The sequence below is a fragment of the Nansenia antarctica genome (assembly GCF_963989245.1).
Source record: "Nansenia antarctica genome assembly, chromosome: 8".
Taxonomy (NCBI): domain Eukaryota; kingdom Metazoa; phylum Chordata; class Actinopteri; order Argentiniformes; family Microstomatidae; genus Nansenia; species Nansenia antarctica.
In genome coordinates, this window is record NC_137678.1 from 22,144,850 (window position 1) to 22,163,161 (window position 18,312).

The window sequence follows — 18,312 nt, forward strand, 5'->3', positions numbered from 1 at the left end:
CCTCTGGCATTTAAAATAGCTGAAGGTTAGAGAGCAGAAAAGCAGAAGCCAAGAAACTAGACTGACACTTGTGGCCAATTAACAGGCGTTTCAAAGGCATCGGAGAGACAGCCAGACAGTCTGTCAGATCACAGCCAAAGATCTCTGATAGGTCAACGTCGGACAGGATTATGAGATATCTCTCTCAACAAATCCTGTCCCATGTGATTTCGACACTTAGGGATAATAATATATGTAATATATGCCATTTAGCAGACGTTGTCACCCAAAATGACTAACATTCACTGAACACTTTATTAGGAACATCTGGACACAGTCCACGTCGGTGAAAGTGTGGTAATAGTGTGGGGGATGTTTTCTTGGCACACTTTGGGCCTGTTAATTAACACCAATCAATCATCGCTTGAATGTACCCCTCTTCTAATGGCTACTTCCAGCATGATAATGCACCATGTCACAAAGCAAAAGTCGTCTCAAACTTAGTTTCATGAACATGGAGTGTAGTGTTCTTCAGTGGCCTGCCCGTTCACCAGATCTGAATCCAAAAGAACACCTAAAGAAACCAAAAGAAAGTGCACCTAAAAAATTCTGCCAAAATCGCGTGATGCAATCATGTCGTCATGGAGCAGAATCTCAAAGGAATCTTGCCAACCATCTTGTGGAATCAATGCCACAAATAATTGAGGCTGTTTTGACAGCGAGAGAAGCAAAAGTAGCTGCTGTCTACCACTCCCAAGTTAACCTTACATCTTGCTCTGGCATTTAATAGAATATAAAATAGCTGAAGGTTAGAGAGCAAGAAGACAAGAAACTTGACTGACACTTGTGGCCAATTAACAGGCATTTCAAAGGCTTCAGATCACGGCCACGGTTTCTGATAGGTCAACGTTAGACAGGATTATGATGTGTCCCCTTGGAACTCTGACACTTAGGGCTATCCTATTGTGTGTGTGTGTGTGTGTGTGTGTGTGTGTGTGTGTGTGTGTGTGTGTACACACTAGGCATGGTGAATCATCAATTCATCAATTAAGTGAAGTGGTGGCCTGTGCTAAATGCTTGAGGAGGCATTTCAGTGTAATATTGGCTGGCCTGTATCATAATGTACACTGAGGTTATCAGTGGTTTTAGACAACTCATAATTGTTGAATTATCTTTGGGTTGATTGAATATCATGATTATGAGTTAGGCCTATATCCCCTGAGAGATTATTACATGACTATGTAGCCAGATAGCCATCTCTTTTTGACCGTCCTAATTGCCAAAAGGAAACTTAGCCTAAGAATCACTTCCTTCTATAAACATGTTTTTTTTCTTCTTGGAAGCAAAGTCAGGGGAACAAATAATCGTTTCAACAAAGGACTTTCAGAGAACTTTTTTAGATAGTTGTACCTCTCATTCCATCCACTTCTCGCAAATCGGATGACAGTAATCGTTTGACACCGTGTGAGCATGCGCACTAACAGCTACTCTGAGTTGAGGAAGTTTTTACGTCAAAGCGGCACCTGAACGTGTGTTTTCACCGCTGGCTGGCATGGTCAAGGTAAGTTGTTTATTGTTTTTTTCCCCCCCCTCACCGTTCATCTTAGGACAGTGTTTATAATAATTTATTTTTTTACAAGGTTAAAAAAAATGTTTGGAGAACTTTCTTCTCTCCCATGACGCCGAGTGTAAACGTGTAGCCTGCTCAGTGTATCAGGTCATTCAGGCCAGGTGATAGAATACACTGTCCGTCTCGTAAAGTCGTGTTTAAAGTCTATCAAATAGTGTGTCACTGTCAATGAATATAGACTTAAGGGACACCAGTAGTAGGATAGTGCCAAACTCTTTAAGTGCTCAATGATTCTCCAAGCAGAAACTGAACATAGTAATAATAGTGGGCAGAAACTGTTTCAGGTGCAGTTTTGTAACTCGCTGCAATGAAGCCTTGATCTAACTTTTAGGCATGGATGTCACTGAAACTCAGTCCTGCAACCATTTCAACTCCGTTCTTCTATCAATGCTTATTTTTGTTCTGGTAGTTTCTTGACCCAATGTAACTCCTGTATCACGACATGGTAATACGATAGGGCTTAAGATTTTTTCCTAGTTTTGCCTGCACTCATATTTAACTGAACCCATGTCAACATCTAACTTGGATCATCCATTTTAGAGTGGACGTGTGTTGCTATCCCTCTCGCTATGTTTTGCACACAAATCAAATGAAATTGTAGCCTAATGGTTTCATTTACACAATATTCAGGATACAATGTTATGATACCTGCTTTAGATGAAGCAACTCCGCAACAATCAACAATATCAATTTGCTGTGCAATGTGTACATAAGGTTCAGATATAGGAAATGTTAGGATATTTATAGCATAGCATAGAGTACAGCACAGTGTTTTATTGTATAGTATAGTGGATAGTGTACATAGCCTTTATTTATGTAAACCAGCTCTTTTCCCTTTTTTATTTGACCCTTGGCCCTCTTGTTTTTAGTCTTTTTCCTAGCACCAGGGGAGCCCCCCCTCCTAAATGTCGTTGTATGGTACCTGTACTGTATTAATGACAATAAAGACCATTCATTCATTCATTCATTCATTCATAATAAGTACAACAACAAGGAAGAAGGGACAACAGCCTAATTATCGCAAAACAATCACAATAGTAGGCTATAAAGTGACACAAATGAAATGACCTGATACGACTGGTGGATTGATGATTCACTCGCTTAGTCAAATGTATTGATTGTAAAGTCGCTTTGGAATAAGGCGTCTTCTAAATGCCAAAAATGTAATGTAAATGTAATGCAACACTGACTAGAGTAGTGCCTCACACAAACACTAGACAGCCTAGTCGTATCCTACTGTTCATAATGTTCTGTTAGTGCATGTTCAAGTGTAGACTCTAGCTAGCTCCTGCTACAGTCCACCAAACAGACAGTCCTTGAATAGTGTTAAGAATTGCACAACACCGGCAGCCTTTTTGTCATGGTAATGCAGTATTGAAGGGGCTCGCTCTAATTTGAGTCCCCGGTGAGGTTTTGCTGGTCATATCACACATAGCTGAGCAGAGGCCCTCTTTTGTGTTGGAAGCACAGCTTGTCAGGAGCGAGGCCGCTATCTCTCAGTCACAGAGGATGTTGTGCTTGAATGGAAGCCGACTCCTTTCACTCCTAATACTGTAGTGTACATCCCCTTAGAAAGGGTGTCAAGGTCTATGGAAGTCTCCCGCTCGGTGCAGGTTATGGAACAAACACAACGAACACAATCTCTCCCTGGCTTCTTCTAGACCCCTGTATATTATTATTTGTTTACCTGATTGAATAGAGCTTTCGTTCACTTGTGTTCATGTGATTTTTTGAATGCCCTCATGACCACGTCACATTCATTTTATGTTTTACAAATCGTTCTATAGAACTTGACATTTAATTGACTAATTGTGTCCTTTTTGAAAGTCCTTGAATTGTTGTCACCTGTTTGGTTTGTATAGCTGGCAAGTATTAACCTACCACAAAACGTTCCAAAGTAATTCAGCCCATCATTTGACTAACTGTCAACACTGTGTAAACTGAGTGTAATATGATCTATAACTGAGTATAGTGTGTCACATATACAAAACGTTGTTAATCCCATATCGTGTCAAATGTTTGTTTTTAGTGTTGACCCTGGAAGTGAAGACAACCATGATCTCAGCGACAGATCTTGAGCAGTTGGCGGAAATAGGTGAGATACTTGTACCGCAGCATGTTAAATCACCCAAACAGTGCCGGACAGTCACTATTATGTTAGGTCAGGGTGACACATCGAGGATATCCAGTCAAACGAGCTCATCGAAAACCGGTGAACCGATGAGGTCACTGCTGCAAGCTCACACCCAACGTCTTCCTAAAGAGTGATGGGGAAAAAATATATATAGTCCATGGCTCAGCAGTTACCTCTAACTGCATCCAGGCAGGGATGAAGCACAACATGTTCACCAGTGACGGGGCCTCTTCCCTCCCCTGTGAGTCAGCCCATGCCTGGCATAAGAGCCACCAGAGGAAGTGAATCACTCAGAGGAACCGGCCAATCCCAAACAGGATTTGTTTCTTTCCCTCTCCAGCAGCACGTTCGATAACACATTCTGCACCACGCCACTCACAGACAGACGCTATTTTTAGGGAGGGCACTCTTGCAAGAAGTAGAGAGGAGGAGGAGGAGGAGGAGGGGAAGGGAGGAGGGGAAGGGAGGAAGGTTCATTTTCCAGATAAGACGGGCCAAGCTCATAATTGCGTCTGGAGGGGTGGTGGTAGTAGCTGCACATTGTTAATTAAACCAGGGCCCACGTCTCTCAGCGGTGAGTCAGTGCCCGCTGCCCCCCCTCCCTCCTTATCCACTGCCAAGGGCTCTGAGGTGGAGCTCCCAGACGCTCCCAGAAAGCCAGGCAAGCAGCAGCAGTGGAGCTGGGAAAGAACCTAGAAGACCTACAACAAAGCCTGATGTTGTTGTGACATCACCGCAGCCCCCTGCGCCGTCCGCTGACAAGAGCAACATGTGATTCGGCCGCAGTGCTGACACCTGTGTTTCTTAGAGCGTTTGTTCTGAGACGTTGACCACAGCGTTTCTGTGAAGTCAGTCACACCAGAGAGAAAAGATTACTGTTTCTCTTGGCCAAGAAAACTTGTGTAAATACGACCATTGTCCATCCAAAATAAGCAAACTCCGTCCCTCTGGGCATTTCCTCTCCTTCTGTCAGACTCTGTATTTAGGCTGCTTCCTGGCCCTGTGTGCAGCAGGGGAAATACAGATAGCCGCCATAGATTAGAAACAGAAGTTTCCAGAACATGTTATTGAACTTATTTCTCCCTTGGATTATCCGTTTTTGGTAGGGTAAAAAAACAGCCTCAGACATGATAACGCTAGGAAATGTTGATGTTGCAGTCGGATATGATTTTGTTGGGCATACGGTATTGGTGAACAAACGCATCAAACTTGGCCTTCATTAATCCAATAGAAATATTGTTGAAAATGGTCAGTACATAACCATTGGCTTTACTCTGTGTCCCGTCATCTGGCCACAGGCGTTTATTTGTGCCGTGTGAACTCTCCCTTCGTTTGAATTTCATTTGTAATACTTTTATTTGAGTAAGCGCCGCAAAAGCTCACATGCTGTACAGCTTTTTGTGTGATTGTGTCCTCAAAGCCAGCGTGCTACAGAGTAACACTCTGACCCCCCCCCCCTTTATCTCCTCAGAACTGCAGAAAGAGGAGGAGGAAGAAGAGGAAGAGCAGAGTCGTCTGGGGGATCGCCCTGCAGTGCCACCCAGAGGCGCCAGCAGTCAGGACGCGTCTCACCCCTACTACGACGTGGCTCGCCACGGCATCCTCCAAGTCACCGGTAAGTACACTACAAAAAGTCAGCTCTCAAAAACAAGAGAAAAAAAAGCTTTAAAAAGGGGGAAATAAATTATCGGAATTATCTGCCAACAGAACAGGAAAATTTCACTTGCCAAGAATTTCTTAAAAGAAGTCAAAGATATCTTAATATGCAAGCATATATTGCCTTGAAAGATATTTTACTTAGATGTACCTTTTGCAGTGTAGGGCTGGGTGCCGGCAGGGACCTCACCATACGAGGCTCATCACAATACATAGGTACTTATTAGGATTCTGTCTCCATCACAACTTTACATTTTTGACATTTTATTTAGCAGAAGCTTTGATCCAAAAGCGACTTACAACAACGTACGACTTACAAGTACATTTGTCTAATGTAAGTGAATCAATCTATACGTCAGTCATCATAAGGAAAAAAATGAAATACATAATAATCTATGCTAGGACCAGGGGCCATTGGCAGTCACAAAGTTTCAGTTCTGCACATTGGTAGGTATAGGTAGGTGGCGGAACTAGAAATGTTAGAATATCTGTCTATCTACTCTCACCCCATTGGTGCTATGGCATTCCCCTCCTCCAAACAGTCTTATAAAATCCAATGAATGGTTGAGCAATCACAGTTTATCAATCACAATGCCCCCCGGTTAGCTTTTTCTTCTCTCAATGATTTGTTGGAGACTTCCTAGTGAAACAGGTCTGGCTGGATGAGTGTGTTCTGCCATACACCTCCCTTGATCCCGACAGTATGTAAATGATTTGGCTCTTGTGTAAACTGTCACTGTGCCCTGGATTAACCTAACCCCCTTCCAGGAACCCTTTTGTCGAAAACGAGTCTTATCTCAAAGCTCACGCATTGGCAATTTGCCCTCGCGAACCAAACGTGGATGCCGTGGATGTTTATAGTACGGGACAGTCCACAAGGAAACAGCCTTTCTCTCTCTCTCTCTCTCTCTCTCTCTCTCTCTCTCTCTCTCTCTCTCTCTCTCTCTCTCTCTCTCTCTCTCTCTCTCTCTCTCTCTCTCTCTCTCTCTCTCTCCCCCTGTGAAGTTGTATTAAACCTGTCGTCTGATAACAGCCAACCTTGTTCAGGAAGGAAATCTTAGAAAAAATGTAAATGACTAAAGTTTACAGGGCTGATTGCTGATTGCCATTCTGTGTGATAAACTGGTAACAGAGTGTCAGCTAGGGGGGGGTTGGGTGGGGGGCAGGGGTGAGGAAGGGGAGAGGTGAGTGAGGATTGGGCGGGTGGCAGAGGTGAAGAAGGGGTGAGGAAGGGGTGAGGAAGGGGTGAGGAAGAGGTGAGGGAAGATTAGGCGGTGTCTGATGCTGTGCCTGTTTCTCCTGGCTGTTGTCTCGGGTTTTGGCGGGAGGAAGGGGTGAGGAAGGGTGAGGAAGGGTGAGGGAGGATTAGGCTGTGTCTGATACTGTGCCTGTCTCTCCAGGGGATGACAATTATGGCAGGAAGTTGATAATCTTCAGTAGCTGCTGCATGCCCCCCTCGCACCAACTCAACCACCATCGCCTACTGGAGTGAGTCAGGACGGGGCAGGAAGTGTGTGTGTGTCTGTGTGTGCCTCTCTGTGTGTGTGTGTGTGTGTGTGTGTGTCTCTTTGTGTGTGTGTCTCTCTCTGTGTGTGTGTGTGTGTGTGTGTGTGTGTGTGTGTGTGTCTCTGTTTGTTTGTGTCTCTGAGTCTCTGCGTGTGTTCCTCTCTGTGTGTGTGTGTGTGTGTGTGTGTGTGTGTGTGTGTGTGTGTGTGTGTGTGTGTGTGTGTGTGTGTGTGTCTACGGTACATGACTCTCTGCCAGTCTACGTCGCTACATACATCATTTATCCTTTCCATATAAACTGTACTATCTACCCCCCCCGTGAACCAAGATTGATCCTAGCTGGCTGGAGTGTGTGTGGTGTTGCTGACAGGCCCTGCGCTGCCCCCTGCAGGTATCTGAAGTACACGCTGGACCAGTACGTGGAGAGCGACTACACCGTGGTGTACTTCCACTACGGCCTGCGCAGCAGCAACAAGCCCTCCCTGCGCTGGCTCCGAGACGCCTACAAGGAGTTTGACAGAAAGTACGTCACGTTGTCTGCTACCTCCCCCTCCCCCTCCTCCTCCTCCTCCTAAGGGACTCTTAAATATTTTCAAGGCAAGGGACTTGTAATGTTTTATCTATTTATTTCTTACATTTGTTTCTCTTCTTTTATTGTATTTTATTTTTACAGTTTTTTTACTGTTTTATATACTTCCCCTGCTTTTATATTCATTTTAGGCTTGTATATGTTTTTTATCCTGTTGGAAAGCACTTTGAGCTGCATTTCTTGTATGAAAGGTGCTATATAAATAAAGCTTTACTTACTTACCTACTTACTCCTCCTCCCCCTCCCCCTCTTCCTCCTCCTGTGTCAAGCTCTCTGTGCTGTATCGTATCCTCGCACAGCGCCCTACGGAGTACTTTCCTCACAATTAAATGTATTTATTTACATGCTTTTAGTCGAGTCATTTAGGCCATCCGTATCTAAGTACTCCTCTTTAATAATGCAGGAGGGATGATTCTTTTTTTTAGGTTGAGGCGTTTTTTTGGTAAACAATCATATGGGTGGGCTGTTTGTGACTCTTTGTGGCTCTTCTGTTTGGTTTCCTTCTTGAGGCAATTGGGAATTTCTAAGCTAGTAGAATCGTTTCAATATAAATAATTCAAATTCGAATCCTTGTTTGTGTGTGTGTGTGTGTGTGTGTGTGTGTGTGTGTGTGTGTGTGTGTGTGTGTTACCTTTATAACAGGTACAAGAAGAACCTGAAAGCCCTGTATGTCGTCCATCCCACAAACTTCATCAGAATCATCTGGAACATCTTCAAACCCCTCATCAGGTATGCAGCACGCACCACCATCTCCCTCCCAGGAAGTTGGCTTTCATCCAAATATAATTATCTCTTGTTAAATCTATGCTCTCTCTATGGAACTACCTAAATGGACCGGCGGTAGCCGCCTAGAGGTTAAAGAGGCCAGCCAGCAATCGGAAAGTCGATGGTTCAATCCCCGCCTCAGGAGGGAGCTGCATGTGCCCTTGAGCAAGGCACTTATCCCCTAATTGCTCCAGGGGCGCCGACTATGGCTGTGACCCAGTGCCTTGAGCAAAAAATACTTCATTCCAATTATTGACTGATAAGTTGATTGCATGACAATTATTAATTATTATTATACTATATTATGATTCTTGACTTTTCCTCAAAGCCACAAGTTTGGGAAGAAGCTGACGTACGTGAACTACCTGGCGGAGCTCAGAGACCACCTCAACTACGAGCAGCTCATCATCCCTGCTGACGTCCTCAGGTTTACTACGCTTTACTTTGACTTCTGCACTTGTCTTTTGTATTGCACCTTGTTTTTAGTGTATTTTTATCTGTTGTTTCTCTTTTACTAGTGTTTTCTGTTAAGCACGGCTGTTTTGTCGTTGAAAAATGTGCTATATAAATAAACATTACTTACTTACTTACGCCTCAAAACACCCACGTGTTCCTCTCAGAAACTGTGCACGTGCATCACTGTTCACTTGGAACTTTCTATCCTAGTAGAATCCATAGAAACCATAGGAATATTCTAATTCTGAGCAGAATCCTTGGTTTCTTCTGAGTGTGTGGGTGGGGTGGGGTGGGGTGTGTGTGTGTGTGTGTGTGTGTGTGTGTGTGTGTGTGTGTCCATTTCCTACTGGAGGTAGCAGGTGCCATATTATATTAATCATAATATGGAAGAAAACCTCTTGAAGTACTTCTTTGAAAATTGATATTCGCCCCCAAATGTGTAGCTTGTTCTAGTGATCCAGAGGAAAAGCACACACAGCCGTCTAACCGATTTAATATTTATACAGTACAGCTAGACGGAGAGAGGGAAACCCTTGAGGAGATGTCAGGTTTCCACTTTTTTAAACCTCGGTTTGAAGAAGCGGCTTCTGTACACTCAGTACTTCATTTCAGATTTGTATCAGTTTAAAGACAAACCGTCAACAGTTCCGTGTAACCCCCCTCAGGCACGACGAGAGGCTGCAGGCGGCCCAGAAGGGCGGCCCCCCTCCCCCGGTGAAGACCCCCCCGCCCCGGCCTCCTCTCCCCACCCAGCAGTTTGGAGTCAGCCTGCACTAGTGAGTCTCTGTGTGTGTGTCTTCTCACACACACACATTTCACTCCAGCACATTGCCCATATTTGGGGTTTTTATTTGTTTTCCAGATACCTCAACAACAACAAAATATCATGCATTTTTACAGTTTAAGGAAGTCGGAAGTTTACATACACTTGAAGTCATCATAACAATTTTGTTAAACCACTCCACAGATTTCATGTTAACAAACTATAGTGTTGGCAAGTCTGTTAGGACATCTACTTTGTGCATGACAAGTAACAAGTAATATATTTACAGACAGATTATTTCTCTAATCTGTCACATTTCCAATGGGTCAGAAGTTTACATACACTAAATTGACTGTGCCTTTAAACAGCTTGGAGAATTCCAGAAAATTATGTCTTTGCTTTTAGAAGCTTCCGATGGCTAATTGACATCATTTGAGTCAAATTGGAGGTATACCCGTGGATGTATTTTAAGGCCTCCCTTCAAACATGGAAAAATCAAAAGAAATTCAGGTTTGCTTTCAATCACTTAGGAGATGAATTGTAACAGACATTTAAACCAGGGGTGCCCACATTTTTTTTTATTCATTTTATGTTTCCACCGAGGACCACTTTGGAAATAAGTGTTTTAAATAATGCTTTCAAATGCTATCCTCTGGACATTACTTAGTGTCATAATGCGTAAATGATTCTATTGTAAATTCCTAATAAAAATCAAATCAAATCAATCAAATCAAATAGGGCTGGTTTTCCAGAACACAGCCCTGGTCCTGGACTAAATATCATTTTCGATACAGAATCCCCACTGAAGATCCGTTGTATTCTTAAGCCAGCCTGTAAAACGTTCCAACGTCTCTTCCTCTGATCTCCCTAGCATCCGTGAGAAGAGCCAGGGGGCTGTCATCCCTCCCGTAGTCTCCCAGACTGTGTCCTATCTCAAAGACAGAGGTAAGGGACCCTAGCGTTGCCTGTGGCTGCTGGAAATTATCAGTCAATGTGCTGTAGTTACAGTGGTAATCGCATTGTAATACATTGTGGATGTGACTTGTGATGAGGGGTCCATACCATAGAAATATAATGTAAAATATAGTAGTGGTTAACACTGGGAGTGCGACGTTGTTTCACCTACTTTTAGCGCAACTTTTATTTTTTTCAAATGGGGGGGTTATTTGACTTTTAGTGTGGTAGAACGCACATATCTAGGAAAAAGTCATGAAAGGAGGGTCCTGAAATTTGATCGAGTGCAAAGGTAGTAGTTTTTTTCTTTTATACTCACAAGGTTCAAATGACCCCACCACAGCTGTTCTAGTGTTAAACTGTTTACACTGTGACTAAGTGTAATTGCACAGTACAGTATGTTATTACCATCCAAGTAGTGGTGTAATGGTAGGATGTGTTGAAACGCCACTGGGATAACTCACCGCTCTGTTTCCTACAGGGCATAATAATGGTTGTTGAATTAATAATTTAGATACCATTACTCTCTCTCTCTCTCTTCCCTCTTTTTCTCTGTGTCTGTCTCTCTCTCTCTCTCTCTCTCTCTCTCTCTCTCTCTCTCACTCTTCCCTCTTTCTCTCTGTGTCTGTTTCTCTGTCTGTCTGTCTGTCTTTCTCTCTCTCTCTCTCTCTCTCCTCTCTCACTCTTCCCTCTTTCTCTCTCTGTCTGTTTCTCTGTCTGTCTCTCTCTCTCCCTCTCCTCTCTCTCCTCTCTCTCTCTTCCCTCTTTTTCTCTGTCTCTGTTTCTCTGTCTGTCTGTCTGTCTCTCTCTCTCTCTCTCGCTCTCTCTTCACTCTTTCTCTCTGTGTCTGTCTCTGTCTCTCTCTCCCTCCCTCCCTCCTCAGGGCTGCACACAGAGGGCATCTTCAGGAGGTCGGCGCGCGTTCAGCTCATCAAGGACATCCAGAAGCTCTATAACCTAGGTGAGCCGGGGAACAAGGGGGTCTCCCACGCTCGGCCGCAGGGGCTTTTTATCTCCGACTTCCAGGCAGAGAGGATCAATAAAGTTCCATCTCCAGCGGCTCAGATGCCATCGCCGCTAACCCCCCCCCCCCTCCCCCTGTCGCCTCCAGACTCACAGACGGAGATAGTGTCCATTACTGTCTGCGTTCCACTTCATTAGATCTCCCCCGCTCACTTTCTAGAGATCACATAGTCCATCCTACAGCACATGGCCCTGGTCGGCTCTGGTGACTCAAAGACACTGTTTATTTTTTTTCGGGACCATCTCATTTGTACACAACACAACAGTCGATAACTCCATTTTGAGAGTCCCGTCTGTGTGTGTGTGGGTTTGTGGGTGTGTGTGTGTGGGGGGGGGGTTTGTGTGTGTGTGTGTGTGTGTGTGTGTGTGTGTGTGTGTGTGTGTGTGTGTGTGGGTGTGGGTGTGGGTGTGGGTGTCTGTCTGTATGTGTGTACTCTAGCGTAGAGCCATTTAAAGCATGTGCCATCATATCGACACGCCCTGCGCGTCGTAGAACTGTCCGGAATCTCGATTACCCTGCTTAGCCACAGTGTTGATTTTACGGCGTATCGTTTGGTGACGGGTGTCGTCATTATGATAACGGTCAGCCGTGGTAGAGAGATTGACTCCAGTCGGCGTGTACTGAAGCGAGACTCCCATCTCCCAGGGTGCTGTGATGTGATTGGATATCCAGTGCGTCACTCTTAGGGGGCGGCGGTTAGCCTAGAGGTTAGAGAGGGCCGGCTAGCAATCGAAAGGTCGCTGGTTCGATCCCCACCTCAGGAGGGAGCTGCATGTGAGCTGGTGACTGGAGGGTTGCTGGCATCATATCTGAGGTGCCTACCACTGCCGTTGTGCCCTTGAGGAAGGCACTTGACCCCTGATTGCTCCAGAGGTGCTGACTATGGCTGACCCTGTGCCTAGAGCAAAAAACTACATTTCTTGTATTCTGTTGCAATGACAAAAGGTTGAATCTAATCTGATCTAACCCCAATCACTCTTAACACTAGAACAGCCGTGCCTTTTTTACCTACTAAAAGAGCCGCTTGTCAGCGTTGTTGAGTCCTTTTTCAATGCTAAGCTGCTATTTACACACAACGACCACTAGTTGGCCGCTTGTAAATTGGCCTGCTTCCTACACAGAAAAACAGCAAAATAACTTTATACTAGCTTATCCTGATGTGATTTTGAAAATGTAAGGATACTGGGTGGTAGAACGCACATATCTAGGAAAAGTCATGAAAGGAGGGTCCTGAAATTTGATCGAGTGCAAAGATATAACATATTTTTTTACTCACAGGCAAATTACCCCTCATGACTGTTCTAGTGTTAACGAGGACATGCTGTCCCCCCCACTCCAGGGAAGCCGGTGAGCTTCGAGCAGTATGGAGACATCCACGTGCCGGCGGTCATCCTCAAGACCTTCCTCAGAGAGCTGCCAGAGCCTCTGCTCACCTTCCCCCTCTACGCCCAGGTCCAGGACATAGTTAGTGAGTACTCTTACCTTCCCACCTCTCTGTATGCCCAGGTCCAGGACATAGTTAGTGAGTACTCTTACCTTCCCACCTCTCTGTATGCCCAGGTCCAGGACATAGTTAGTGAGTACTCTTACCTTCCCACCTCTCTGTATGCCCAGGTCCAGGACATAGTTAGTGAGTACTCTTACCTCCCCTCCTCTCTGTAGGACATAGTTAGTGAGTACTCTTACCTTCCCACCTCTCTGTATGCCCAGGTCCAGGACATAGTTAGTGAGTACTCTTACCTCCCCTCCTCTCTGTAGGACATAGTCAGTGAGTACTCTTACCTCCCCTCCTCTCTGTAAACCCAGATCAAGGATATAGTACCTGTTGGGACAGTCCTGGGGTGCATACCAATAGTCTTAACAGGGCCTCCTCACTCCCTCTCCCTTCCCTTCCCTTCCTCCCTCTCCTAGCGGGCTCCCCCCTCCTCCTCTCCAGCCCCTCTCCCTTTTTAGCACCGATCTGGGAGCTCAGAGAAGACGAGATCAATGTCATGTGCATTCACCCAGCCTCACTTGTCACGCTTCTACGTACGAGGACATTGTGTGTAATGAACGTCCTCCCGTCAGGGTCGTTCATTATCATGGAAAACGACCCCCTGATCGTAGCGTGAAGGATCGCGCCGCCAACGCAATTCCCCCACCTTAGCCGTTTTGTATAGAGATCAATGATTAGGCCCCTGAGCTTGGAGCGAGTGAAGAGGAAAGGACACAGTAGGGAGATTATAGAGGGCACAATGAAAATCAGTGCAGACGGGGCTATTGAAGCAGAGAGAGAGAAAGAGAGAGAGAGGGAGGGAGGGGGGGAGAGAACCCTGTGGAGGTAAGGAGGCGGAGGGTGAGCGATTGCCAATCCAAATATAGAAGATGGATCCCTGACCAACAGGAGATCTGGGCGGTAGATGAAGTCTTCTGGGGGCGAGGTTTATGTTTCAAGGAGCAGTTGTCCTCTGAGCTCTACTCATCCATATCAAACCTACCCTTTTTATAGGAAAAATAATTGGAAAGGTTGTCCACAAACAACTTGGCAACTATCCGTCCCTAAATTACCTCTTTGATGACTATCGATCAGGCTATCGCTCCCCTACACAGCACTGAAACTGTGCTTATTGAGGTGCTTAATGACATGCAGATTCCGGAAAGATCTCAGTTTTGGTATTACTAGATTTTAGTGCTGCCTGTGAAACACTGTAAACCACCACATTCTAATAGATAAATGACTAAAAACATGGGTAGGACTGTAGACACTGTCCTAAATTGGTCTGCTAACAGGCCTATCTAAAGGGGCTGGTCTACTAACAGGCCTATCTAAGGGGGCTGTTCGCAAATTGCAGCTCATCCAAAATGTTGCAGCTAGGGTCCTAACAAAAACAAAGAAACATGAACACATTACACCAATCCTGAGATCTCTACACTGGCTACCAGTCTCTCAGAGAATTTAATTCAAAGTACTTTAGTCATTGGATATAAATTACAAAAAGGTATTGGACCAAAATACATATCAGACCTCCTCTCACTCTATATTCCAGCAAGGCCCCTAAAGTCTGCTGAGACCAACCTACTAAACATTCTAAGAGTGAAAACAAAACCCAGTGAAGCAGCTTTCAGTCACTCTGCCGCATGCTCCTGGAACAAACTCCCTGAAGAACTCCAAACTCTAAATATATTTAAAACTAGGCTAAAAACCTTAATGTTCTGCAGCATTTATGACTAAACACTAGCACTTCATCTGTGCTTATTAAATGTTTTATCATATTTATTTCTATCTATTTTTATTACTTTTATTTTCTTACTTACCGTAATCTTCTTTCGTTGTATTTCTTTTATGATCTATGTAAAGCACTTTGAATTGCCTCTGTAGTATGAAATGTGCTATACAAATACACTTCCCTTGAACACACAAACACACTCCCTCCTGTTATCATGTTGGATAAACACAGAAAAGGAGAACCCATACTCCCACGATGCACCTGTTCACTTCACATGTTCCATCATTAGTAATTCATACCGTTTGTTTCGTCACGATACACTCCGTTAGCCAGGGTTCATTCAAACACCCACCATTTGCTTCCTTGGTGAAACTTTGGCGTTTTCATTTTTGTGTTTTGTGTTTGACTCACTGCTTTTCTTTCAGGAGTGGAGAGCAGTCTGCGCGTGCCAACGTGTAAACGTATCGTAGAGAGCCTGCCGGAGCATAACTTCATCGTGCTCAAGTACCTGGTGTGCTTCCTTCACATGGTGAGACTCCAGAGCACCACAGGCTGAGTGGCTGAAGTCTTTCCTTGATTCCTTATGTCCTCTCTCTCTCTCTCTCTCTCCTCGCTTCCTGATGGAAACCCATTGGAGGAGAAGCTCTGAGGTTCCTCCCCTCTGACCTTCTCCTCCAATGGGCTTTGAGAAGAAAAAAGGAGAGGAGAGAGGACAAGGAATTGAGGGGGTGGGGGGGGGGGAAACGGTTTCTCCTGTAGCCTCGAGACTGAGAGAATATCTATACGGTCATTTCTATACTTTGCAGATGTCCATACTTTCCACGAAGAGCGAAGGAATACCAGATTGCAATCACATGCACCGTATGATAATCTCTCGACATCAATTCCAGTTCAAACCGATTCGGTCTTTGAATGATGATCTGCCGCGGGGTGGGTCCCCCAGTTACATAACACACCAGGGTCTCCATGAGCTCGCTAGGCGCTGAGACCCCCCCCACCCCCTCTCCCCCCCCCTGCCATCCCAGCCAGTACACTGATGATAAGTCAATTCTGCTTGAAAACCTCCCCTGCGGAAAATCAATACGGCGCTACTGTATGATCTCCCCCAGGGGGGGATCCCCTTGGGCGCCATTAGTCACCTTGACAAGTGACTGTTTAATCAGCGAGGATAGCGCATAATTACTCTCAATGAGGCCCCCCTCCTCCCCCCCCCCCCTCTCTCTCCCCCCTCTCTCTCCCTCTCTCTCGCTCTCTCTCCCCCCCACCTCTCTCTCCCTCCCTCCCCCCCACCTCTCTCTCTCTCCCTCCTCTCTCTCTCTCTCTCTCTACCCCTTTCCCCCTCCCCCTCTCTCTCTCTCCCTCTCCCCCTCTCTCTCTCTCCCCCTCTCTCCCTCCCCCCCTCTCCCTCTCTCCAGCAGTCCCACAGAGGGGAGCAGAGACAGACTGCTCCCGGGCCAGACATCTGCTGTGCCTCGTAGACTCTTATCACCTGTCCTGTTCAATCCCGCCTCTCGTAGACCAGCCTTACTTACGGCCTCAGCCCAGGTCCTCCCGGTCCATTACATCAGGATGTGTTGGTCATAACACGGTTCATAGGAGGGGCGCCACTGCCTGGGACAGAGGAGGTTGTTCTCTATGTGGGGGGGGGGGGGGGGAACGAGGAGGGAGTTCACTCCACGTGCCTCTCAATCTTTTAGTCATTATTAAAAAAGGAAATAAAGAAATTGAAAAAGATTCAGTTTTCTCTTACTACAGTTGTAGTAGTAACAACCCCATGTTGTTTTCTTATTGGCAACCCCCCCCCCCCAAAAAAAAAATAATCTCATTTTTTACATTTTAGGCATTTAGCCTAAACATTTGACTAAGCAAGTGAATCATCAGTTCACCAGTTGTAGCAGGAAGAGTAATCTAGCTCAGGCCAGGGGCCATTGGCAGTCGTCGTGATAGAATTTAAAAAAATAAAGTTTCTCCCTTTCTCCCCTCTCTCTTGCCCCCCCCCCCCCCAATTATCTCCCTTTCTCTCCTCTCTTTTGCCCCCCCCCCCCCCCCCCCCCCTACACACACACACACACCCCCGTCCCCCGTCCCCCGTCCCTCTGCAGGTGTCTCAGGAGAGCATCGTCAACAAGATGAGCCCGTCCAACCTGGCGTGTGTGTTCGGGGTGAACCTGGCGTGGCCCCCCCAGGCCTCCGTGTCCCTGAGCGCCATCGCCCCCCTCAACATCTTCACCCAGCTGCTCATCGAGCACTACCACAGCGTCTTCAGCTCCCGCTGCCCCCCCGCCCAGGTAACGCCCTGACTGACACCCCCCACCTGACCTGACGCTGCACCCTCGCACCCACACCGCCTACTGGGGGGCGGGGGGGACCGTCAACGCCCCCCCCAGAACCACGCCAAGTTCTGGGGGGGGGCAGGGGGGGGACCGTTAACGTCACCCCAGACACGAGGGAGGGAAACCTTCTCGTTAACGACGCCACAGACAGATCGGATCCTCCTTATTGAACGGTTCAAAGCAAGGTGGGGTGGGGTGGGGTGGGGTGGGGTGGGGTGGGTGGGCGGTGGGGGCGGCGCTTTGTGCTTTGCAGTATAACCTTGAAGGCTGGAGGATCTCGGAGGTGCTTTGTGCTTCGGATACAAAAGAGGACCTGTCGGTCAGAAGTCTGCGAAACACTAACAGGGTTGTTACACTTTCATTACTTCTCTCCTTCCGTCCGTATCTCCCCCCCCTCCTCCCCCACGCCTCTCTGGTTGTCTCCCTCCGCCATCACTACAGGAGGAGTTAGAAGTTTACTGAACTCTTGACTTCCCTCTCCAAATATATAATGGAATACCCGAGGCGCCGCTCAACTTGACAGTGTTCCGTCAGTCGATGCAGAACGTGCTCTGGCTTCATATTCTGATAGTGTTTTTCAGACTCCCCGAGTCATTGAGGTGGATAACCTTCAAATCCACACTGCTGTTTTTGAAAGGATGCTGTGTTGTATTGTGTTCTGTTACTGGTAGGTTTCAACTGACAGTTGAAAGTTCCTGGTGTCTTCCACGTTGTCTCCCTGATACTGTGTACGCTGTACTTTGTCCTATGTGCAATTTGTATGTTGATTTGCTCTGTGTGTCTGCTTATATTTCAACAGTATATGTTTGGAACGAAGGTTTCAGTGCATTTTAATGGAACATGGATCGTTGTGTATAATAATTTCAATCCATAATCTTGATACTGAATGGACAACAGTCCCAATGCATACTGTATATTTAGTTAATGACCTATACCACAAGAACATCATAATGCATATACACAATGTGAAAAATGACAGTTTACCAACCAAAAAACTTTTGTTCTTCAATTTTATTTATTAATGATTCAGTTTTTCATAAGAACTTGGTACAAAAAAAGTGAGACTACTCTTTACCATTTACCAACTTCCATCAATCAACTTTTAATGCATCGTAACGAAGAAAAACTACATTGGCATATGTAAGACAAACACTTCTGCTATACACACTATCCACTGGACAGTCCCCTTATCAATGACAAAGAAAAAACACTAGTTCAACAGCCAAAAAGACATTTCCATCTAAAAAGTGTTGTTGTCTTCATTCCCTCTCTACCACCTCCTATAATGGCAAAAGAATACATAAAACATTGCAAGCT

The 18,312-nt window shown here is 45.7% G+C and overlaps 1 protein-coding gene across 1 annotated transcript; it reads left to right on the forward strand.

Moving 5' to 3' along the window:
* Positions 1–3,664: 3,664 nt before the first annotated feature.
* On the forward strand, positions 3,665–16,962 carry LOC308163756 (rho GTPase-activating protein 8-like; the record flags this gene model as incomplete). The annotated part of the gene is made up of 12 exons (XM_080537943.1): positions 3,665–3,704; positions 5,215–5,358; positions 6,800–6,887; positions 7,297–7,428; positions 8,137–8,223; positions 8,588–8,686; positions 9,381–9,491; positions 10,350–10,423; positions 11,316–11,393; positions 12,796–12,924; positions 15,088–15,191; positions 16,765–16,962. The coding sequence occupies 12 exons, from the start codon at positions 3,665–3,667 to the stop codon at positions 16,960–16,962; spliced, it is 1,284 nt and encodes a 427-aa protein (XP_080394069.1).
* Between the last annotated feature and the right edge of the window lie 1,350 nt (positions 16,963–18,312).